This window comes from Fulmarus glacialis, unplaced genomic scaffold (genome assembly GCF_000690835.1).
Source record: "Fulmarus glacialis isolate BGI_N327 unplaced genomic scaffold, ASM69083v1 scaffold13169, whole genome shotgun sequence".
In the NCBI taxonomy this organism is placed as follows: Eukaryota; Metazoa; Chordata; class Aves; order Procellariiformes; family Procellariidae; genus Fulmarus; species Fulmarus glacialis.
This window is the reverse complement of record NW_009232697.1, coordinates 22,191-47,789: the sequence shown is the minus strand read 5'-3', so window position 1 is coordinate 47,789 and position 25,599 is coordinate 22,191. Positions and strand designations below refer to the sequence as shown.

At 36.0% G+C, this 25,599-nt stretch overlaps 1 protein-coding gene across 1 annotated transcript in view; it reads right to left on the bottom strand.

Moving 5' to 3' along the window:
• PSME4 (proteasome (prosome, macropain) activator subunit 4) overlaps nucleotides 1–25,599 on the bottom strand; it is a 61,351-nt gene that overhangs the window by 20,764 nt on the left and 14,988 nt on the right. Inside the window, exons 10-26 of the mRNA XM_009585023.1 lie at nucleotides 24,518–24,704; nucleotides 23,729–23,818; nucleotides 21,969–22,033; nucleotides 21,722–21,872; nucleotides 19,996–20,094; nucleotides 19,529–19,598; nucleotides 19,031–19,098; nucleotides 18,239–18,454; nucleotides 16,035–16,192; nucleotides 13,770–13,865; nucleotides 4,430–4,485; nucleotides 3,272–3,328; nucleotides 3,044–3,099; nucleotides 2,862–2,960; nucleotides 2,303–2,365; nucleotides 2,045–2,140; nucleotides 1,079–1,210 (exon numbers count right to left, since the gene is read on the bottom strand). Coding sequence (XP_009583318.1) covers nucleotides 1,079–1,210; nucleotides 2,045–2,140; nucleotides 2,303–2,365; nucleotides 2,862–2,960; nucleotides 3,044–3,099; nucleotides 3,272–3,328; nucleotides 4,430–4,485; nucleotides 13,770–13,865; nucleotides 16,035–16,192; nucleotides 18,239–18,454; nucleotides 19,031–19,098; nucleotides 19,529–19,598; nucleotides 19,996–20,094; nucleotides 21,722–21,872; nucleotides 21,969–22,033; nucleotides 23,729–23,818; nucleotides 24,518–24,704 — 1,759 coding nt within the window. The remainder of the gene's footprint in view (nucleotides 1–1,078; nucleotides 1,211–2,044; nucleotides 2,141–2,302; nucleotides 2,366–2,861; nucleotides 2,961–3,043; nucleotides 3,100–3,271; nucleotides 3,329–4,429; nucleotides 4,486–13,769; nucleotides 13,866–16,034; nucleotides 16,193–18,238; nucleotides 18,455–19,030; nucleotides 19,099–19,528; nucleotides 19,599–19,995; nucleotides 20,095–21,721; nucleotides 21,873–21,968; nucleotides 22,034–23,728; nucleotides 23,819–24,517; nucleotides 24,705–25,599) is intronic.

Below are 25,599 nucleotides of genomic sequence, written 5' to 3'. Positions count from 1 at the left end.
AGGATGTGGACACGGCACGGTGAACGTGACAGGTGATTGTGTGAGAAGCTGACAAGAGTTACACAGTAAAATAAAGGGTGGCGGAATTTCACAGGTGATTAAGTGGGAGTTATGTGAGAAATGGCCAAATTTCACAGGCAATTGGAAGGAAGTCTTGGGGACCTTTTGGAGAGCGGAGTCTTACAAGAACAACAGTGCCTAGGTAACCACATCAGTAATATCATATAGGCTAAGACTGCCTGGTAACGGTATCAGAAATACCAAATTCAGGTACGGCAGCAAATGCTGTAAGTGTAGCAAAACTGGGACCAATCGGGAAAAAGTGACTAGGCATGGGTTGCTTATCTGGGAGGAGACAGGGATGCAGAAAAGGAGGTACAAGGATGGCAGAAAAAAAAAATAATAATCAAGAAACAAGAAAAGGGATAATAAGATACGCAAACAATGTAATCACATGCTGTCTGAAAGTACCTATCAGGCAGCTGGAGCAGGACAATAAGCCATAGCTGCTGTTCTGACCATACAAGAGTCCAACCTGCCTCTGTGGCCAGGAAGACTGAGAGGGGTGCAGAGGAAGGAAGGGAGCATGATGCTGTCAAACACCTGGACAGATAGATTGCATCCTGGCATCGCTGCATCAGCACCATTTCCAGGCCTGACAGCATCAGCAAGTACCCACCACTTCAATACAAAATCCACCTGATTTAGTGTAACTTTTCTGGGTGATCAACTTTTTGTCCAGTTCATGCTATTTTCTTATACTGCTATAGCTGACAGAACTGCTTAATGAGTTCTACCACCTTGGACTATAGCTTCTCACTTAATTTAAAAATAGGTGTTAACACAAATTTGTGTAATACCTGAACACACAATGAAATGAGGAACATATATAAACACAAAATTTCTCTTGACAACTGATCTAATCCAAATAATTTCTTCCACTAGTCATGCATAAGCTATGTGCCATGAAAATATCCGTCATGCTGATAAACAAGCAAATCCCATTTTCACCATTAAAAATTCTCTTATAAAAGCACTTTCAAAAGACAGACATGAAACAAAGTTAACGAGACAGTACTTTAAATTGCTTTTGAGTGACATCTTGCCGGTCTGGACGCAAGAACTCCAAAACCAAGGGAATGATATCTCTGCAACAAAAATTGTACGTTCCCAGAGCTGTGAAGAATGCTTGCTGAGCTTTACTTCTGACCTGCGGGAAGAGAGACATTACTGGAAAGTCTTTTGAACCAAAAACATACTATACAAAAATAACATCCTTATCCATTTCAGTTACTTATGCATAGAATTTACATGATATATCTGTGCACAGAAACAAAATTATTTGTAGAAGGTTGTAAATAGCATGCTTCCCCTCACCCTTGCTCACCATTGTTTATAAAAACCTACTTCTTGTTTCTAGCATTTACTTGAGAACAGCTACAAAGTTAAAGAAAATTCTTTATGTTGCCAAAAACAGTCACTGTGGTTTTTAAGATAATTTGAAATGCAAACAGCTAGAATAACAGATGCAGTTAGGAGAACTCTAAAGAGCCTGTAGACATCGTAGATGGATCTGAATTTATACACACACAGAGAGCTCCCACCAGGCAAAGAGTTCAGAATCCAACTATCAGCACACCTGTTTTGTATATTTTTAAGAACTAGGATGCCATCATAGCTACTTCCTAAAAGCAGACTTAGCATTCCAAATAGTGTCATGAATCACATCATCACATCTAAAAACCTCAACCTGGTATATTTTTATTAAAATTTTTTATTGAATTATTGTTTTTAGAAGCCTAGAGTTAAGTCCCTCAAAAAATTTAAAATTTGTAACCTAAGTTGGCAGCCTCTCCACCCAGTTATTTGACAAAGAAGGGGCTTAAAGCAAAAACTATGCCAAAATTGGCAACTAATGCAAATGAAGTAAGTATTTCATGTTGCCATGGAAATAAATTGAAAAGCAAAGATCTTGAAAACATAACTTGAAGAGATCAACAAAAAAAACTCCAGACATGTCAGTTTAAAAGGGGTTGTTCCTTACCTGACCATATGAACTTGTGGACAAACACAAAAGATCTCTGATCATCTCCTGGTGGGAAGTTTTATATTCACAGCCTTCCATCGTTAGTGTTCTCAGCTAAATTGTATAGAAAACACAAATAAAGGACAGATTGTGTTTACATTTCACACATGCAAGAGAAACACTAGTGCAGGATTACTGCATCTTTTGCTAAATGACAACATAACAAATCAGCTTTTCAAGTAAAGTAGTTAGTGAAGATTTAAGTGAAAGCATTACCTCATGCTGCAACATAACTCTGTCTATCAGCAAAGCTCTGATATGCTGTTTCTTTCCTTGAAGCTGTAAACAAATACATAATTGGGTTTAGATTTCAGTATTCAGATTAGCAATTTGCACTGACTGAATTCCCCATGCACTCTTTTTCTTCTAGAAACAGGCAAATTTCACATAGAATTTTTTTTTGGCAGACAACCTTGATTTTTTTGCCCTGGTAAAGTTTTTCATTTGCCTATTACTCTGCAAGCAAAAGGAAGCTCTGGTCGCAGAAATTTCTCAGTTAACAAGGCCCAAAATGGAGCATCATGCCAAATCTCAGACTTCGGTCCAAGGATATATGCAAACCGAGGGTTACTACAATTCAGAAATGCTAAGCTATTTACTCGTAAGATTTCCAACTAAAGGTACAAAAGCACTGCAAAACAATATTCTTACCAACGAATTAGATTTCAAAACTATGAAAGCTGATTAAACAGTAATTGAAATACGAAAAAAGTCTTTCTGAACATTAGGAACTATTTCCATCCCTCACCTAATCTTTACAAAAAAAATCACTGACCCTGTTCTCCATTGATTTTTTCACTAGATTAAAGCTCTTCCATCGTGAATCAAACTCATGCTTGTGAGACCCTTGGAACTGTAAAACGTCACTAATAATCTGTAGAAAGAAAAAGATGACAAAGAGTGATTATTTTGCAAAAGAAGTAATCTTGTCTTACATATGACAAATTATAAGTATACCTTTATTATTAGAAATAAAGACTTGGTATCATCTTCTGAATTATCAAGTATATAGCCTGCAATTGGAAGAAAAATAATTTATTATCGGACAGGAAAAGAGCTTTATAAATTAACAATATTTATTTTATTTCTACAAAGCTTAAATTTACAAATTATAGGCTAAGTAAACGAAACAAGTTTCTCATCCATAAAATTATACTTAAAAGATAGAGGAGCGGTTAAACTTACGCAGCAATTTCCTTGTAACCCTTGCAATTGTTTCTCGATAATTCTCTCTTGATAAATCTACAAAAAAAATTAAACATTTATTATACAATAGCATAAAAAGCAATTTATAGATAAGTAAACCAGTGGAAAGCCAGAGCAGACTATTCAGAAATGGCAGTATGGACTATCATAAAAAATAACCACCTTGTTATATCTAGGGTCACCACTCTCATAGGGCCTTCTTTTGTTTATCAAGTCAACAGTATGTTTTTTATAGGTACATAGCCTTCTTTATCTGCCTTGGCAGCTGGCTTCACTTCTAACCACAGATTGAGGCAGATTATTTAGCATATGAAAATTGAGTAACACATTAAACAGAGTAAAAAAGAAAGTCAATAGAATACAGATTTTACGTATCAGGTGATCAAGCCAGTAAAAGACTGGGGACTTATTCCCCTTCAATACACGGAGGGGAACAGACATTCCCAATCTAAACAACGAAAAATGCCGAAGAAAGAAGGATCAATGATACAACGAGTCTCCTTGGAAATTTTTAAACCAGAAAAATCTTAACTGCTGCAAAAGACCACTAAATAAATGCCCATTCTTTATTATACATTATATGGCTACAAACTCACCACTTGCAAGCTAATGGACCAGATTTTAGAAGTATTAAAGCACCTAAAACCATTTAACAGTGCGATAAGCAGTTACCGTGTTCCTCAGTTCCTCATTTAAATAGCCCACCTTCACTTGGAAGATGGTGAAGAATACACACAAAGCCTGAAAAATAGTTTTCTTCTAATGGAGCTGTCACAGCCTTTAGCAGGTTGTGCCTTGATTCCTTCTGCCTCTCAAGTGCAGTCCTTGGGTGACGGGTGTTCCTTCCTGCACCTCTCATCTGTGCGGAAGTACATGGGCCAACCATTCTGACCAGGGGGTTGGACCTGAGCTCCCATTCCCAGCCATATTACTGCAGCAGATTTGTATCTTGTATACCATCGCTGAAGATGAAACGGTGTGTACGCAAGAATTTGTGCTGGCCAAAAAAGCCCATTTAATATAAAGAGAAGAATCAAAATTATGGTCTCAAAAAGAACCTACTGTTTTTACAGCAGAAAAAAAAAAGAATGAAAACAACACTTAAAACCTGTCTGAACAGAATTAGGATCTACTTACCGTATTCAACACCAGTGTACAGTTTTGTCTCTTCCAAAGACACCATACTTGGGACCCTGCATGTAAACAAATCAAGTATTACTACACATTATGGAAATCATTGACTATGTGAATTTCATTGACATTTAATTCATTTTAAAGAAGTTAATTTCATGCCAGTAGCGCCAAAGATGTTTGCATTTACTAATAGTATATGCCTCAGTTCTAATATTTATAAATCAACCATACCTATGGGTCCGACTGTTTGTCAGAGACAAGTACACCATAAGGACATCACCTTGAACCCAGAATCTTGATTTCTCATTTAACAGAACCTCATCAGTTCTGTTAAATAGCCAGAGATTTGGACTCATTGTCAAACCTATAAATACACTCATCAAAACAAGTGTGGCTCCTAGTCGTCTTAGTCTAGAAAGGAAAGGAGAATTTGACTGCTGAGGCAGAATCCTTTCCTGACAAGCTGATGAAGCTTTTCTGACTTTGGTCCTTTCTTTATAGAGCAAAGAAATGTACTCATTATGTACAGAAGTCCTACTTATTGCTATATGAAGTTCACTATTAATAACCATACTGAAAAATAAAGCCATGCTTCTTCCAGGATTTAGGTCAAACTTATCTATCCAAAATATTTTTTTAAAAGTGAATTCTTAGTCTTTGTGGATTTGCTTTTATGTAACCATGCAAAAAAATACAGATTCAGGTATCACATGCCAATGAATTTAAAAGACATAAGAACATACACTTGGGGTTTTTTGTGTGGCTTTTTTTGTTTGTTTTGGTTGTTATGTTTTCGGTTGTTTTTTTTGTTTTGTTTTGGTTTTTTTAAACCTACTATCTCACCCCCTAAAACATTAAGGTAGACAAATTCAAGCTTTCAAGGACAAAACACACCAGTGTATTATGTAAACAAATAGTAGCAGCAAGTAATCCCTATACAAATCATCTTCACATAAAATTGCATTGACAGTATAAACAGAACAAACAAAGCTAAGTGAAGCAATGTGAATCTACTCCTATTACAAATGCTAAATAACATATCAGAAAACACTATAGATTCTATATCTGAGCATGCACCACGAGATACTAAAATAAACTTTAAGATTTCAGGCATGGCAAACTTCTGTCTGTCAGAACCAGAAATAAGGGTCATGTTTCTCCTGTAAAAGTGAACACATTAAAACATGAGCACTACAATTATTGTGTTGATTAGATGAAGGAAAAAACCTTGCCGCCAAAAATTAGGTAAACTGACTTCACAACCCTTGCAACAGTCACATCTGCATGAAAAAATGTCAAACTGAAATGTCTTTTTCCTAATTGATTTAGATATCAAGAACTGAAGTCTTAATTTAATTTTCCTTGTTGTAATTCTGGTAGTGCTAGGTTAACTTGAAAATAAGCCATTCCAAAAGTCTTCCCTCTTCTTTTTCACCCCAAAACTCAGCACTGGCTTAGGTGCTTAAGGTACAACTTGGCCACTAATACAATTTCCAAAATATCCAATATCAATCCTGTACTTTGGTCCTGAATAAATTAATAAAGTTTTTATGGTCTCACACACTTGATTTTTTTAGAATCATCTACATGATTGACTTTGAAAGTGTTTGCTATGTATTTCTCCAAGATCAGATCTTTCCAGTTGGGAAGATACAGAGAGGGGATATTTCTGCAATTAACATCTGGGGGGGAGAAGAAGAAAGAAAAAAAAAAAAAAAAAAAAAAAAAGAGGCGTGAACCTTCCCCCCAAATACTATTAATTCTTAGAACACAGAAGGTAACAGGTAAGTCCAACAATCTCAGGCAGCTAGACATTAAGCAATTACTTTTTTTTCTGGTACAGTATGCTGGATATGTTGATAGGTAAATGAGCTCATAGTAATTTTTTTCTACAGTATTTTAATGTATTTTTATGCTTAAACAGTCTCCCCTGAAATAAATACACAAATTAAGTTCACATAAGGCTTTCCTACCTATGAGGCAAGGAAAATTAAAGTGCAATTTCCCAGTTTTCCTCAGGTAGTCTACAGAAAGATTACAAATCTTTGCGCTTCTTTCCCACTCCCAGCAAAACACATTCAACTGTTCTTTGCCAGCTAGCCAAGTTCCGAACCAAATCTCTAACATTTAAAACAAAGGAAAAACAACACTCCAAGCTCTCTCTACACTTCAGCAAACCAGGAGTAACAACTCAACACATAGCATCCAGTAATCAAGAACTAGCCTGGTATAGTCCTTACACTCACCATGACATTACTCCACAGGCAGAACCATTTATTTCAACAAGGCTACTAACAGGATAAAAATATTATGTTCAAAATGCAACAAAGTTTTATAGCTGGCCCACAAACTAAGATCCACGCTAGTAATATTCAGCATTGTAAGTGTCAGCCACCGAGCCAGAGAAAACTGTAAGTGTTTTACTTTGGACACACAAAAGGAAGAGGCATGAAATGTTTTTCTTAACTTCAGTCAATACTGATAGCAAGACTCTCAGGACAATACTTCATGCAATGTATAAATAATACTGTGCTTCATTCTGTATCAACAGTTTTCAACACAAACTGCCAAGAAAACTTATGAACAAAGAGTATCCAAAATTACAGCTGGAACAGAAATCCCAATTAAACAGAACTTTGAAGAATTCATTCCCTTATTTGTCACAGTACAAAAACTAAAGAGTCTTTATTTGAGAAAAATTAATGCACCATGTTTTTCAACTTCCAGACATTTTACAGAGCACTTTACTCAAGTCTGTGTATACATATTCCTCAGTATATAAGTACAGTTCAGTAATCAGATACAGCTTTTCAGAAACAAATAACTTTTAGCATCACTCCACTGAAACAATTGCAGAGGAAATTCTTCTAATTGCAAAAAAACGCCGTGCCATGTTAAGGACTAGATCAAGGGCTGCATCAACCTATTTTGACATAAGAGATTAAGAGACAACAGTCGAAAGGTGAACAAGGAGAAGACAGGGTTACTCACCGTGGAGGAGTAACTGTTTCCTTTTCTGTGTGCAGCTCCCCAAGCAGAGCTGGGAAGTTTCCTGGAGATGCCAAGAGAGGTTAGCTAGCCCTGCCCCTCAGCATACGATATCACATCCTTACACATTTAAAAGAAGTGGTCTCATCCTTGACCTGTAGTCTGAACACCTTGGTGAAAGGACATTAAGAAAGCTCCTACCAACGTCTGTAGCAAGAGTAGAGCAATGCTGCATCCTAACTAACCAAGCTGTATTTAAGAGGGAGACAAAAAACGGATGTTCTCTGAGTAACCCTGTTTTTGCTTCCCTAAATCAGCTGCTTAGTGTTACCTTGTTTCTAAGTAGGCTGCCAGGAAGGGAAGTGAAGCAAAGGGGAACTCAACTGAACGTCAGTGAAAGATTTCTCAACCTTAAAGAGCTTTACACTGTCTGCATTTGGAATAATCTTTATTTGCACACCGTTAGAGTCATTATAACAAAGGGAGATTGATATTACTTACAATTACAGCGGCCCCTTAAGAAAAAGGGTAGACTCTGTGCACGGAAGCATTATCTGTACCTGCACACATCTCGTGTGGCAGAGCAACCATTGCACTGTGTTTCTGCAGGCACAGAAAAAACTGTGTATTCATTTTTCCCCAACTATGTCAGGACAACTCACCACAGCTCTGACTCTACGGCTTTGAACACCTTAATTCAGCCACAAAAAACTACTGCTGTCATAAAGGATTGCTCCTCACAACCTCTCGCAGCCTCCTCAACTCCTTTTTTCTCTTCCTCTCGTAACTACCCATTTTGCATTAAAAAAGTAAGTCACAGAACACACCTGAAATCAATGGCATCTCTACTGAAGAAGAGCACTATGTGGAATATTAATATAAATACACACTATTGAGTCATGAAACAGTTTTTTATTAATTTGTTATGCATGGTACTTCAGAAGAGAATTCATTCATCCTCCAAAAAAGATGAAGTTTAAATTCCTTGCTGCTTACAGGATAAAAAATAAAGTCAACACCAAGTGACATTTATTAAAGTTCTATTTCCTACTGAAATTTAACTATTCCTTTCAATTCTGACAAGTTTCAATTATGCATTTTATTTGTGCATGGATTGTGCACAAATTTCTTTTCTACTGAATTGCCTATCATCTCCCAAAACACCTGCTCATGTATGAAACATTCACAGTAACACTAAGCATTTAAAATAGCATGAGCTATTTTTTAATTAAGCTATGATGGGATTTTCAGAAGGATATAAATTATTTAGGTCATTCATGTAAAACACACACGGGAATTTTGCTCCCAAAATTGGGAAGGGGAAAAAGAAAAAAAAAGAAAAAAATCGCAAGCTACACATGAGAACTGGTTGGTCTCAGAGAAAGTCGGAGCATTATGAAACCTAAACCTTTTGTGCTCAAGCTCACTAAACAAGGAAATCACTCTTCAAGCACTTCACGACAGCTATGCTGATGTGTATACGAGTGTGTGTATGTACACACACACAGAGTGTATACTTATGGGTATACTGAGCACACTCAAGTCAAGTGTTGGTCAATTTAACAATGTGTTTTCTGTGCTAAATACATCACTTTTCAGTTCGGAGCCTACCAGTCATCAAAAGATAAAAAAAGAAGTAAGAGAAACTAATGAATCAACATGAAAACATTAACCTAGACTGATAGGAGATTTAAGAAGGCTCATGCCAATGTACACACTTGTAGATAAACAGAAGTTTTGAAACCTTTACTCTAACCAGTATTTACTAAGCCATGAAAATAAGGGTACGATTTGATTCTGTCTAACAAGGAGAACATACCAGACCAATGCTGGAGAATTCTATTCAGTTTCAGCTTTATCAAATAATAAAGAAAAACAATAAAAAAAAGAAGAAATCAACAGAAAAATTTTGTGCATTAACTATTCAAGGAGCAAACCTATTTTCAATAGCTAGTAAATAAAATAAACACAAACTGCCAAGACACAAGACATTCTTAACAAGGAGAAATGAAGAAAGACATTTTGAAATTATTGGGTACTCTCAGGTGTTTGACACTGAGGAACAAAAAACCTGTAAAAGTCCATAGAAATGGACCAAGTGACATCCCACAAACTTTTCAAGATGACAAGTTTCTGTAAGTGATTTCCATAAAATGATGTTGATGAATTGTAATACACCATCTTATAAATACTTATAAGTAAAATGTAGTAGTCTCCACGCTAGTGGGCAGGCCTTGTATTTGCAACAGCTCTATTTTCCTGCTGTTGAAGTAACTTCAAAAGAATTATAGCAACAACAAAACACCAAGAAGCAAATAGTTACCATGTTAGTGGAAAGCAGGTCTCATGCATTCATCTCATCCAAAACAGAAAGGTTTGGAACTTGAATCCAGATTCACTCATTTTCTTCTCCCAAAACAGTGCTCATAACTTTTGTTATATTCTCATCCCTCTAGAAGACTACCACATTTATGTAATACTGTCATTTAAAATTCATCCATCCAAAAAAACCCACACCTCGCATCTAATGCATGGGAATTTTATGTAACAACACAGGTCAATTATGACCACCAATAATGAAATAAGCATTTGGCCAGCTTGTGACATCTGTGACATACAGTCAATATATAATTTTCATAATTAGTTTTCTGTATTACTTAAGCAAAAAAACCTACTTCCTCACTCAGTCAAGTCATCTTGCTTTGTACTAGTCACTGAGTCACTTAAACTAATGATCAAACCAGGTACAGTGGTCTCATGCTGTTACAGCCTGCTCCTAATGGAGAAAGCAGCCTTTCTCCCTTATTCCTGCCACTGCCTTCCCCTGCCTGTCACCCAAGCAAGATTGCAAACAGACCCCAAAAACAAGGTCTGCAAATATTTGGGTAGCGTTCAGTTGTCAAACAGAAAAATAAACCCCATATATTCAAGGAAAAAGCATCTCGGTGGCAGGAGCAGCCTGCAGGCAGATAGAGTTTACAGTACTAACCGAACCATCATATCTAGTTCATCATCCCGCTACACACGAAGTTTTAAAGTTCATTCTACCCACATATTTCTTTTGCTGAGGTTCAAATTACATAGCTCCAAGCTCTCCCTCATCTACGTGACTTTCCTTTCATTCAGTGAGCAGGCTAGAGAATCTTAAAGAAACAAATACTCATCATCTGTCTTTCTTGGCAAGAAATCTTCAGGTATCCTTAACCATCAAGATGAAGGAAAATCTAGCAGTTACACCTACTCAGCTCTACTTTACAGCAAGCACAAATAACACTGCTGTACTACATGGTGTGTGATCAGCTATGGTTCATTGGAGTTAAGTGGCGTAGGAAGCATCTGACAAGAAATCTCCTGTGCCAGTTTGTCTTAGAAGTATACATGTAGAATTTTTTAATGTTAAATGTATCAAGCCATTTACCAATACCTGCATTCAAAAATATTCCTATACTGCCATGTTAGGACAGTGAATATCATTACCACTAGTGGTAAGTACTTACTGTGAATACACAGTACTTAGAATAAGGGTGTTCTGGGTAACTGACTCAGTCACTTCCAATAAAAGCCCTTCAGTTTCAAATCTGAGTGCTTTATGTGCATTCCCACTATATATAATGGGACCAGGCTTGGGAATGTGAACTGGTATCTTACAAAAACAAAAATCCCAGGAACTCACTACACAATAACAATTAAAATCAAACTTTTTTCCTGTTTTAATAGCAAGTTCATCAAGACACCTCCTACATTCCAACTGGATATAATTTCATGGACATATGGGATCGAAAACAGTATTCACATGAAACTGTTTAATATTGCTTTTTAAATCAAAAGATATCTCTCTCATTACAAATATTTGAGTTATTTCTTGGGGAAGGAAGAGGAGGGAATAAGGCAGTGGAGAGGACATCTTCCTTCTTGGTACAATTCCCTTCTGTGACCCTTGCTTACATACAGTAACCCATTAAAACAGAATATACATTTCATAGGAAGCATCACTAGAATGAACACCATCTGTCCTGGATGGATCAACTCAGCCTCATCTCTCAAGATGCTAAATTTATATTGACCTTTGTAACTGTTCTTGCTAAGTAAGTTGAATAAACTGACAGGGATCTAACATCTAATTGATATGAAGTGCAACAGGATCTCCTTAAGTACTTAGTCCACCTTACTAGGCCAAACTACAACCCACTGTGCACAAACTCAGTCTACTTCCCTCAGATTGTCTCCTTCATTAAAAATCCATGTTCCGTTTGTGATAATTTAAATCATACAAAGAATGAGAACTAAAGCTTACTTAAAATTCATTCAACTTCAGCAGGCAAATTCCAGAGTCCTGTATAAAGTCACTGAAAAGATAAATTGCCTTAACCATGTTTTCAAAAAGCCTTAATATAAATACAAAGTTTGGAGGTAAGACCTGCTCACAGTGGCTATAAGATGTTTCATCAATACGTGTAAAGTCTGTCCAAATCGAGATAATGGTGGACTCTGAATCTCTGCAGACGTTTAGTAGAATAAACTATTGAGTTCCAAAATTCAGATTATGTGAGAAAAGTCTGATTTTGATTTCTTCAGTAACAAATTTATTTCAGCATGTTCTCATGTAAATTGTATATATTTAATACGGCAGCACAGATAACTAACAGAATGAAGCAAATCTTCCGTAAGTATACAAGTAATTTAGAAGTTGATTATAGGCTAATGTCCTAATCTGTACATTAAGAATTTACAGACCTCGCCCAACAATATAAAAAGATGATTCTAAACACCCCACACCAACACAAAACCAGAGACGGTCTACATGAACACCTTCTATCAACAGCTGCAATTCACTCTTCTCCACAGGTGGTGAGGTTCCTTCTTCTACCAAATGAAGCTTCCATTACTGACAACCAGATAGCCTAGACAAGGGTACAAAACTGCTTACTCTTACCCAGGTTTTTCTTCCTTGATTAATAGATCACTATAGCTACAACAGATTTTTTTTTTTTTTTTTGGTGGTGTTGAAGACTTTTTGGGCCAAGATAGTCTTATATTTTGAAGTTCAAGGCATCCAAGAACAAAAAATCCTTCTCCTTTGAAGGACCAACACCAGAAACTCTGTCCTTGAATCCGTGGAGCTATATGAACCGCAAGCACCTAGTGCTCACTGCCTAACAGATGCTAGAGCAGGATTCAGACTGAATCAAGAACTGATGCCAACATGCTCCCCCATTTTCCCAATATGGACCAGCAGCACATTGCTGGTACAGGAACAGTCAATGCCTCCTGAAAAGTGTTGGAGTCCTTATTTTAGAAGATAGTCATAATCAGCCTGAATGCCCTGCACTGCCCCTTTAACTGAAAGATTACTTCCCTGAATTTCTTACATAGTCAATGGAAAAAGATGGCCTCTACAGAGCTCTCCAGCTTAACGAATGTTCTAACATACACTCAAGAGGAGCCTCTCCCATTGTACAAGCAGCTCACAGAAGCTAGGCACCTGAAGTAATGTGTTTGAGACTGTATCAATGCTCCCTGGCACTTTTAGTACCTGGCACTTGGGAAGAAAAAAGTCAGCAACAACTTTATAGTCACCAAATACTGACTGTGGCCATAACCTTAACTGAAACCCTCCATATTTTAAACATGATACATAACAACAGGAATACTGACATCAAACTCATAATTGCCTCTAACGATAATATTTCAACATACTTTCTCAAAGAAGTCGAAGCTAAAGCAGCAATCTCATCTATTAAAAAGTTGTCTGTTTTAAAGCCTGAACTACTGTAACGCAACAGAAAGTTCCTATTACTTCCAAAATGAAAGTTTACTCAAGCGTTTTTGTTAGAGTTCTACTGTATGCTGGCACCAATAGCCAGATTCTGCTGTGACATTATTCACAGGGGTCTGAGCATTCAAACAGGACTTATTTCCTATTTTAATATGAGAAGACAGCCGGCAAGAAGTTAAGTTCAGAATGTTTATGACTTTCCTCATTCAGGGCGACAGGAACATTAGTAAGAGGGCAGTGCACTATGGTTTGAAGGCTTCTTTTAGAAGAGGCATGAGTAAATGCCTAGCTTCCATTTCCTTACATAAAGTAGCATCAGCAATGTAGTGCCATCACCTACCTTTTTAAAAACATTTTCAGAGTCTTGCATGGAAAAAAACACTTAACATTCTTTCACGTTTTAAGTACTCAAATATTTCTGTAAGTCACTATTTCAAATTTCTGTATCTTTATACTTGCATGAGATTTCCTTAAAAATAGCCAGTAGAAGCAGTTGTGTGATAATAGCAATAAGCACTAAAAACCAGTATGAATATAATTGCTAAGAATGTTTGTGATATAAAAATAAATTTTACTTACAGATGAGCCACCCTTTCTCCTGTTAGAGGAGGCAGAACGTTCCCAGAACCAATCAAGCAGTTATGCACTATAGCAAGACACTGCTGCACATCATCTCTTAAACAAAGAAGAAAACCTGATTACTTATCTATTACATGCTTGAAAATATACAAATGATAAACCATATTTTTTGGTGAAGTTTTATAAAAGCCCTTTTCTTTAGCTATATCACTTATAAAAACGAGAGGGAGCACTACAGAAATCAATCATTTTTTGATCCAACCTAGTTCTATTACAGAACTCCATTCAACTTTGTTTTCTGAAACATTCAACTTTGTTTTCTGAAAAACTTGATTTGGAGATTTTACATTCTGAAACAGTGAAGGAAACGTCAGTATAATGAGATAAACTAATCTCAAAACAGACAGCTTTACCCCAAAAAATTGTTTTGAAGAATTTTATCTAAATCTCAGATAAACCCCAAGGAATAACTCTCCACCCCAAGGCCAAGAAAAGTCCTTCCCACCATGAGTAGGATGAGGGAATACTTTCTTTCGGAGTGAGTGTTTTACAGTCTGAAGATAAATTATAATGCAGCTTACTTTTTTCTGTGTTATTATCGAGAATTAAGGAATTCTTTTCAAAGCTGTCTCATCTGAAGTTGTAGCATTTAGTATGTAGTTACAAATTTTGCCCTTTGTTCTCATCTTTGTAGTAAGCCGCTCTGATTTGTAAAATAACTCCTTTCAGCCCTCTTAAGAGGCTCCCTAACTGAAGGGCTCTTAGTACTTATGCATTACTTATCAACTCTGTAAATACATATGTTCAACAAAGGCTGTTAGAATTTTTCATTTTATCTTTTGTAATAGAAAAATCTTACTCTGAAGCTCCTAAATACATAAAAAATGTTTGATTTCCAATTATTACTTCATGGAATACACTGGAAAAAAAAAAGAAATTTGACAAGAATTCAAGCTTCAGAAATACTGCAATTCACAGCAACAGCAGGCTCACCTAATATCCCATTTATTCACAACTGTTACTCCCTCAGCAACTAATGGTATTCTCTACTCTTGCAGCTTTGCTATCTTGCCTTCCAATTTAATTTGCACTTCATGCATTTGGCTATATTCTCCCAAATCACCACCGCTTATTTATATTAGGTAGCACAGTGAAGCCTTGACCAAATCAAAGTCCAATCCTGTTATAAATTAACATTTTTACGTACAAGGTGTCAAAGAGAAAAGAAAATAACAAAAGAAACATACAAATAAACCAAAGACGTAAATAGGAAGCATATCCTTTTTTCTTTTAGTCTAAGTATACTTTCTGATCGCAGTTTGGTGGCATTGATTTGTCAAGCGTATATTGCCTTTTTCAGATGAAAAAAGAAGTGGGAACTTGGTGAGACAGAAAAATATTTAGCAGTCTGATACACCATGCCCTGCTTCATGTAGGGCTGCACTTTACAGCACGAGGTATAACGTCACATGCTATGAACATCAATTGAGTATATATAGCTTCAAGGACGTGAAGGTTTAACATGAGAAATAAAGAATGTTCGAGATTTAATGCTTGTAAACAGCTTGAGCTATTTGATATTTGTAAATGCTTTAGCACATACTAAACTCATGATTATCTTGTGCTTAGGAAACTACCTTTATGGAGCCACGGTTTCACACTAACAGAGCTTAACAAGATTGGGCAACAGTGTTCATGCCTCCATTCCCATTTGTTATGCTACTGACTCTGCACTACCGCCTCAGTTTCACTACCACTTTTTGCAGGGACACACTATGTACCTTTTACTCATAGGAAAGAAGTGGAGAGAGGCAGATTTCCAAGCCAAATCAGTTCTGTGTTCCACTTCATAGTTTAGGAACACAAATGGTTGTGCCAAAGTAACAGGATAAGAGTCTAGAAGAAAAGCTTTTTTTTATTGCTGACTACAGTTAAATGGGAACATAATTTGTGGCACATATTAAAAAAAAAATCCGGAACAGAAAAGTCTTTATACCAACATAAAGTGTCTTGAGACTTTTTTTTTTAAAAGAGCGATTCTGTTCAAAATAATGTGTTATCCATTTTATGAAATGCACTTCCAAGCTGCACATATTCTTAAGAGTTAAAAATCTTGGAAAGATACTTGGAATAACATCTAAGACAGTGTAACATTATAGTATTTTACTCCTTAATTTTTATAGTGCCAGCATGATTGGCAATAACTACTTAAAACAGACATGAGTGGATAAATGTACCTTCTCCATATTACATATCACCACTAACCTGGACATTTCTAGTTTTCCAATTGCATAGTGCTCTAGTCTGGTGAGTTCAGGCTGAAGAAAAGTATCCAGCAAATAAAAAGCGAAGTTTATTTCCTCAGATGAAGGAACATGCCACTGGATGTCCAAGTTCCACAGGTCACCTGGTTTACCCCAGTCCTATAGTAAATAAAGACATTTGATATTAATCAAACTATGAAACAAATTTTCTTTTAAAAAAAAAAGGCATTTAATATTACTAAAAAAAAACCAAACACATGAACTAGCTTCTGCTGTAAACCAGTTATCCTGAAAATTCCAGGAAAAAAACCAAGAACACAATAAAACCAAATAGAAATCCCAAACCTGCTACAACATCTACATGTACCTGGAAAATAACACATACCCGAAAGGACTAAAAGGCAAAGGACTGTACTTGTCTAATTCAAATTTAACTTTGTTACTCCTTTGGCTGGATACAAATTCAGAAATATTCTTAAGTACAACTCAGACTTTTGATACTCCTATAGAGAACATAAAGAAGCTAGCCCATTTAATAATACTCCTTTTCAGTTTTGAACCACAATCAGAAAACTTAGTACTTTCATTTTAAAAATAAAAAAAAGAAAGATAAATTTTAAGTTGGACATTCCATACAATCTAGGTCATCCCATAACAAAGACAACTTTTTATATTTTGGCTTATAAAGAACTCAGACTTGCTCTAGAATTAACACCACTTGAGTACTCGGAAGAAAAAAGTCAGTATTTATTACTAGTTCATTTTCAAACATGAGGTCCGTGCTTAGGACTGTATTAATTAATAGATAGGCCTTTGCAGTCTTCACTTACCATTTCCTGTCTTTGTCCAATTTTACATGGTAATTTAATATTTCAAAACTTCACCATCTGTTCTTAAAATGCCTGACTGATCTGACTGGACAAAAAGTACAAAGAACTACAGTAATACACACTTACTCAATGTAGCCTGCTATTACTTCTCTTCCTTGGAAGAGCAGGCTAGTCCTCCACAAATATTACTTGAGAAAGTGACAGAACTGCAGTTTTACACTGGGGCAGGGTAGGAAGTGTGTAAGTGACAAACTCAAGCTGTTAATGCCAATTAAGAGTTGACATAATATACACTTTCTACAGTAGCCATTCATGTATGGAACAGCAAAGTAATTGTAAATTTTTTCAATTTCAGAGGAGGAATTTTAAAAAAAAAAATTATTTTTGTGTGGGGGAATTAATTAAGATTTTTTTGTTTGTTTTCAAATGAGTATCTGGCCCAACTGGATGTTCCCATCAGTTTATAAAACTGTACTAGCTTTCAGTAAAAGGCATTAGATTATCTGCAGTCGTAAAGTTATGTAAAAGAACACTTTTCAGCACAACGCAGTTTTATATTCAAATAGGCCAGCTGAAAACTGCTACACTGTTCATCTCCAATACTGATATATTGACCTGAAAGTCTTAACAGCAGACTAGCATATTACTTTTGACAGTTTCAGTAATTTTTAATATCGCCACTTCTACTTTCATTTTATCTCAAGCTCAGTGTAGGTCATTGTTCATTTATTATTCTACCTACCCGTAAAATATCATATCTCCTTCCTTGCAATTGTTTTGCACTGATGTACTCATTTTTCCATGCACTCACCGTTACCTGGTATATCTGATAACCACATTTAAACAAGAGAATCAAGGAAAGGCTGCAGCTCTCACCCACAAAAGCAGATGAAAGACTAAGTTTTCCCAGTGCAACAATGCTTCCTATGACTGGATGTTTAAGTTAAAGTGAACAGCAAAACTCTCCTGCTAAACTCCAAACTTAACTGTTTATACCACTGTACTTCATATTAGCTGGGTCTCAATTAAATGCATCATATATTACAAGATTAAGAAACATGAGCAGGCGCTCTTGCTTTGCATTATCTTATTGTAGTCAAGCAATCATTGTAAAACACACGTCAGAAAACACTAATATGTCATGTTATAAAACTACTCAAAACAACAGTCAGTATTCATTTTTTGCTATCAATATAATTTTAAGTAACTTGTAATTTGCTATACGTTTCAAAGCCCAAAGCATCTTTCAATTACACTTTCCACTGCTGCTACCTATGTTCAGAAAACTCCAAATAAAAACAAATAATATAGTATATGATTGTTTTTAAAAAAAAAAAGTCAAATCCTCTAATCCTAAATAAATGAAAATCCTTGCCTTGATAGGAAAGTATTCAGAAAGAGGCTTGTCAAAGCCACCTGGCACACTGCAGTACTCTGTGGGGTAGATAAGTGTAGCAGAACGAAGAAGATGGTGCAGTAGGTTACAAGACAGAATGTAACCCTGCTTACAGGTTAAATGTAGGGTTCGCTGCAGTATCTTCCCAAGCTGCTCCCTGTACGGTAGCAACTTCTTTCCATCCACTCGAGTGATCTAATAGGAAAGACAAATATTTCAAAGGTAAACATAACTGATTTTGTCCTAGAGGACTAAAGAGAGGATTACACCGCTCAACTGATCCTGCACCAGGTTTCGTTCTGTACGTCACACTGAATTCGAAGACTGAACTTGCACATGAACTACCACTTCTACTGCTGTTGGAAAAGTTTAAGTAACACATAAGAACTGTGATATACATTGCTTCTTGATGCCGTTCAAAGTTTTCTAGCAATAGTTGTATACGTTTTGAGATTAATTTTAAAAGATTTATCTTTACCAAAAACATCTTATGTTTTTCCCTGCATGTGTCCCTCTTCTTTCTCTACCCCTCAATAATTGTTTGTATTCAATGCTTTAATTTTTTTCCACATACACACCATATGTTTATTTTCTTCAAACAGCAGCCACTTATGTCCCATTTAAAATTAGATAAGAAAAAGACGTTATGCAATGTCATTCATGCAACATTTACTTTGATTTAACAGCAGAAGTTTTATTATTTTTTTCTTTCAGTGGTATTAAACAGGATTCAATGATATACGTGCATGGGGAGAACATTCTTTGTGATACCTCTGACAAAAGCTGAAGATTCCAAAGTAGCTCCTTGTCTAGTTCTTCATCATGTAATACATCATCATCTAGAGGAACAAGTGATAAGCACTGCTGTAACTATGCTGCAGTCAAGTTTTCCCAACAAGCTAAATCATAAACCAGGTTCTTGCATCCCAAAAGTTTACTCCCAACCCTTCCATTGCAACCTTCCAATTCATATTTTAGCTAATTTAACATCTTGAATGCTTTTTGAGGAATAAAATGTCTCCAGACATTCCTCAAAACTGCCACATTTTTAAAGAAGTATGCTCTTGTAGCTTGATAGAGTTCTGTCTTGAAATTACACATAAAAAGTTGTTGGTTTGATTTTTTTTAGACGAAATAATGGACAGAATTAATTTTCCACCACTGAAATGAAGCTGGGGAAAACACACAGAAGTTTTAAATATTATTTTTATGTTTAACAAAAGTCAACCCAAACCAAAGCAAATAACATTAGAAATCTTATAAACTTACTGACTGTGAGGTGAGTTATAACATTGCAGCAATGTGGTACAAACAGCTTCAAGGATTCTTCAGGGCGGCACTGGAAACAGCATCATAAATAGCCCATTTTAAAAAAAAGACGCCCTATGGAACTCAGCGCACACATTGACAAAAATTTTCTAACAACATTATTGAAAAAGAGAGAAGAACAGACTGTATCTCAACTCCAATTCGATCTACAGTCAACCTGATATCATGATTTTTAAACATTCAATAAAACCTATACTAAATTTAACATAAATGCAAGAAAAATACTTGTGAATTAACCTCTTGAAATACTGCTATATGCAACCATCCAGTTTCAGAAAAGACATTAATATTAGAAACCATCTGTATTTACACGAAAAATTAAAGATCTTGCATAAGAAAAAGTAGTAGTATTGGCTTTGGGTTTTTTTAAACTAAAGATCAAGTGAAATCAGAGTGTTTTCTCTCACTTTTACTGCAGCTCGGCACATATCAGCAACCATTCGACCAGCAACTCTTGTCTCAAATATATTTGAAACAGCAAAGTTAAAGACCTTCTCCAAGGCAACCTAGAAATAAGTACAAGAAGATGGAGGTTACTATTTTTTTTTTTTTAAACTAGATAGCACCAAATGTTTGATGTTACACAGAAGGCACCATCTGTATATAATATTGTATTCTTTTAAAACAGAAGACTGGAAACATGATTCACATTAAAAAAATCAGAATAGAGGCATGGAGAAAGCTGTTCTGTAGAATGTCTAAAGCTGAGTAAAATGTCACCACTCATAATTAAAGTTGACAATATTACAGAATAGAAAGATTAAAAATCTGTGTGAATAGTAACTGCTCAGGATAAAAATCCTAAATGTTAGAAGTACGCGTGACTTGCATGCTATGTAACACTGATGTCTAATTGTACAACTACTGCCTTGAGCAGAAGAATAAAAGCTGCTACAGAAGTAGCAGTGACAAAAGGTTTGTCAAAATAGTTTCAGTTTGCACATTTTAACTTTTTTTTCTTATTATGTATTGCAACACTCAGTTACAGTAACACACTGTAACTGGAAAATACACGAGAGCGTCCACTATCACTAAAATAATTTAATTACAGGAAGATCTATACTCTCCCACCCCCAAGAGTTTAAAGGCAAAACACACAGAGTGCTTTAACTGGTGACATAATGGGACACTGCTGTCAGCTGGAGACCAAAGACACTTCTAAAATATTCACTTGGGGAAGAAAGGAGGTCAGATAAATCTTGTTGACTAATGTAAGCTTGGGGTGCTCCTGAGAAACTACACAGAAAAACTGAGTAAGTCACAGTCCTGTGAAAGGAAAACTATGCTATTTCACATGTGAAATTGATGTAAAGCCAGAACATCCCTTAGTTAACAAATAAATACGGAATTAACTATCAATATTTAAGTGGCCGGTGTATTTTAAAGAAGCTTATTACCATCCAATACCTTGCAAGACAAGCTGAACTATATACAGTATAGATTGCATGAGATTAATAATGAACAATCAGGAAATATACAAATTAAATACTCAATGACAACAACGAATTAACTTAGGACTTACATTAACCAAAAAATTCCAGACAAAATCATACCAAAGTGTCCAGTGCAATGGTTCAAAATGTACAAAACCTAATACCTCCAAATATATACATAATGTAATGTAAACAGATTAAAATGGTTTAACCCAACATGCAAGGAAAGAATCTGTCCGTGTAACAACATGGATTCTCCACCCCCCTCCCTCAGAGTTATTTTAATCCAGATAATTTTTCTGATCCCATTAGCCACATGGCTCCTTGAACAACTTCTTTTGCCCAGCTGAAGAAGTGATAGGGAGAAGGAGAGAAAAGGAAAGCAGGGGACTGGGTAGGTTAGCATTACCATAAAAAGACATGAAAAATCACAGCCTAAAATGATAAAGTGATAAAGTAAGCTGTTAGAATGATTTCTCCTAAGAGAGCATCAAGAACCTAAGAGCTCTGTATTGATGTACATAAAATGATAAAGCAAATTGACACAAAGTCCTAAATTTCCCCCCCCCAGCCCTTTCCTTGGTTAAATGTGAAAGTTCACAACAGGACAATGAAGGAAGGAAGAATCTGAATGCACCGGTCATTCATAACAGAAAATTAAGCCTCTTAAAGTTCAATGGAAAGCCCATGTTCCACATACCTTAAAGATATCCTTTGAACACTGAGTAAGGATTGTACTGAAAGTAGAAGAGAGACCTAATTCCACTAGACTCTCTAGATGAGTCATTTTCTCAGTTTCAGTCTCCTCTCTGGTTTGTTCTAGTGTGCTGCTCTCTATAAGTCCAAAACATCTACACAAATACAGTAAGTACAATTTTAGTAAGTGGAACTTGAAAGTTTTATTAAGTTCTTTGTGCCAAGCTTTCACCTATCCTTAGCTTACTTACCTATCCATAAACTGTAGCACAAAATCCTCAAATTCAGCAGTTGCAGAGCACAATTCTCTTTCCACCTACAGTTTTCCGATGCAAAAGAAGCACAAAAGGTTGGCTTTTCTTAAGGAAACATAATATAAAGTTTATTTCCCATATTAACTACTTCAAAAACACTTCAAATTTTTATATTATATAGACTACAGTGCATTTCCCATCAAAATTTGAATAGTCTCAAGTACACTACATGAAACGGTTATCACGTTTTCTTTACACTGTCCTATAAAATTTCCTGGCCTTGATGTCTAGCCAAATAACCTCTCAGGGTGAAATCGGGTCTGCCTCCATGGATACAACCTACTGATCCTCCTTTCCAGCAGGAGGTCAGCGAGTGCCAACTGTGGTGGCAGACTTGGCTCTGCTGACATATTTACATTAAATGTTCAGCATACAAACTCTTTTGTTAATTTTTGAGTGCTGCAGCTCTGGGGCAATGAAATTAACCTTCTTCCAGTAGCTGAGCATTCAGAATCTGTGCAATCTGTAGCTAATAGCTGTTCACAGAGCTACAAGAAGAGTCTTCTAGCAGTGGATGAGACATTTTACATGGCAGTTGCAACTACCACAGTGGACACTACTGCTGCTGCCTCATTTGTAATATGCCAGATATAGCTTCACTATCTGTGCTTGAACTGCTGTATCAAAAGCAGAATCAAAAGCTTAGTGATACGCGGAGAAACAGAAAAACTATTTCCCATTCTCTTCTGTATTTTTTGCTATGTGGAAAAAAAAAAGGACAAAGTATTAGAACAATGCTGGAGAAATGGAGTGCAAGGAGCTCTAAAACTAGAGATGAATACGAACAGCACTCCAAAGCAGCAAACAGGTGGAGTGACCATGTCTAATAACAAAGGGGCAGCAAAGGATAAAACACAGAAGAGGGAGATGAGGCTCACTGCCTAATGATATTACTATCTCGATTGGAAGAGATTAACAAGCATCTGAAGAGAAAGCAATAGAATCTTAATCAGAAAAGAGAAGCATGACTGCAGAAACACTTTAAAGAGGTGCAAGTGTTTTGAAATTATTTCCCATAGGAGGAAAACAGCACTGAAAAGTTAAAGAGTGCATTAGTTTTTTGAAAAATAAATACAAACAGTTGGGTGGGGTTTTTTGTTTGCTTTTGCTTTGTTTTTTTTTTTTGCTGGACTAGTTTGGAACTAGAAATGAGGTATATGCATCTTACAGCAACACTGTAGTCATCTGCTTTTTTTTTTTGTTTTTCTTTGTTGTTACCTTAATGTTTTATGGTGACAAGAAGTTTCAAAAATTTAATGGTAACAAAGCTGCTATTTTATTAGACTCAGAAAAGTTGAGATGGCATGGGACCTCTGGAGACCATGTAGTCCAACCTCCAACGCAAAGCAGGGCAAGCTCAGAATCAAATTACACTACACAGGGCCTTGTGCAGCTAAGTTCTGACATAAAAATATTGAATTGTTTGAATTTAACGTTATCTCTACAACAACCTATCACTAAGAAGCAATGCTAAGAATACATGGCCAATTTGCACGCTGATGTCAGCTCTACCGCACTGACCAGAAGCAAACGTAATCCACATCTTCGTTTTTTTGTTAGTTTTGTTTAACGTAGTTTTACATACACAAAAAGAGAGTAGCAAACCTGTTACGGTTCTGAAGAGATTATTACATTGCTAGAAATTAATTTGAAAACTAGGTTATAGTTTTGTTTTTGTAACTGCACAGCACTCTTACCTCTGAAAGATCATCTCTTTCTTGCAATACAGATGAACAATCTACTAAAGGCACCAAAGTAGAAAACGTTGCAATGAACTGGAATGTAATCTGTTGAGAGTTGCAAACAGCTCTTTAATAAATGTTACTGTATTCTACACATTAAAAAGCTTTTGCAATTAAAGTATGGGAGTTAAAGCAAACCATTACATTAAAAAAAATTCCAGAGCCTAATTCTTCCACCCCAAAATTTCCACCCCAAAACTTCAATAGTTATTTCTGATTTCACATATAAAACTTACCAGTCAGCACTGTGCAAAACCCCCTCAATTGCCTAAGTAACACTTATTTTGTGCTGAACTTTAAAGTTACAAAAACCCTATAATGAATTCATTGTTTCAATAGTCAATTAATAGGAATTCCTGAAGATATGGGCTTTTACGACCTAATTTAATGAAAACCTAGTGACAAAGGTCTTCCTATTGATCTTAAAAGACTAGGAATATTTGCTAGGAGCTTTGGAACATCTATTTTATCTCAGTTTTTAGAGCTGCCCAAAAAGTCAGTACAATGCTTATTGCAATCTGGTGTTAAGATTCACTTGGCATTGTCCAACAAGCCAAAAACATTATCATAAGTTAGAGGCTTGTAATATTAACTTTTTACAAATAAAATTGTGCAGGAACAAAATCAGGCTAAAAACTTCCGGAAACATGAGTTACTTGCTTTAATATGAACATAAAAAAAGCTTTCAGAGCGAACTAGTTGGCTACCTATCTTCTAAAAAACCAGTAAGATTTATACACTCACCATACATTTGCTGAAGTCATTTGGATCCACCCCAGGCAACGCTCTCATCAGTAGAGGTAGCATGTGTGTTGGACCTTCAGGAAACCACTTCCCCCCAGATACCAGACTACGAGCTACTCCAATTACACAGCTTAAAGTGGCTGTGAGCTGATGAGGTTCTGTCAATGTCTCAAGTGCAGGATATGTTCTATAAAGTTTAAGAGCAGACATATTAGGAACAATAATGTTTCTAAAGTCTTCAAAGAAAATAAAAGTGGATTGCACATGTTATTTTCTACAGAAAGGATACAAAATTTCTGCAAGAAAAATTCAAGTTAACCAGTGGTTCCAAAATTTTTTTCTAATCGTTTTCCAATGGACTTAACACTGCTCTATTAGAAAATGTGAAAATGTTCCCTTCATTTGATCAGTCCTATTCACAACAAATTCATAATAAATTAAATAATTTGTTCGCAGTTGCAGCATAGGAATTAATAACTGCATAGGCTCCTAGATGCAAAGCTATGATGATTTTTGTGTTTGAACTTTAAGCTAATGCAAGCTGTGTATTTAAAAGTGTAAAGTTTTTGTGGCAAGCATGAAAACTTGCCTTGACTCCCTCTAAATAGAAAAGGGATGTATTACTTAATGTTACATTAAAGTCCATAACTTTTTTATAAAAACCTGTTAAGTTACTGTGATTTTTAAACCTTTTTTTACACTAAGTGCTCTTTAGCAAACTGCGTTAAACACTTCCTACTGTTATCAACAACCTACAGTTCAAACAAGAGTTATACTGCTACCCTTGCCCTACGTCATTCAATGCACACAGGACCTACATCTACTCAACAAAATGAATTCAGAACTGCAGCCAAGCCAAACATACCAGTGATAGTTTGAACTACTGAGCAGACGTTCAGTATGCTCTCAAAACAGAAAAAGTAGTCATACCCAATACGAGCGTCCATTGCTGTCCCTCTTAGAACTGTTATGTTTGAAATGTTTTCATATAAGAGCAGATTTATCAAGTTTTTACAAGCAGTTGAGTCAGGAAGGTATGGAACTCAGGAAGGGCTCTTCAAGACAAACTCTTTTCTCCACTG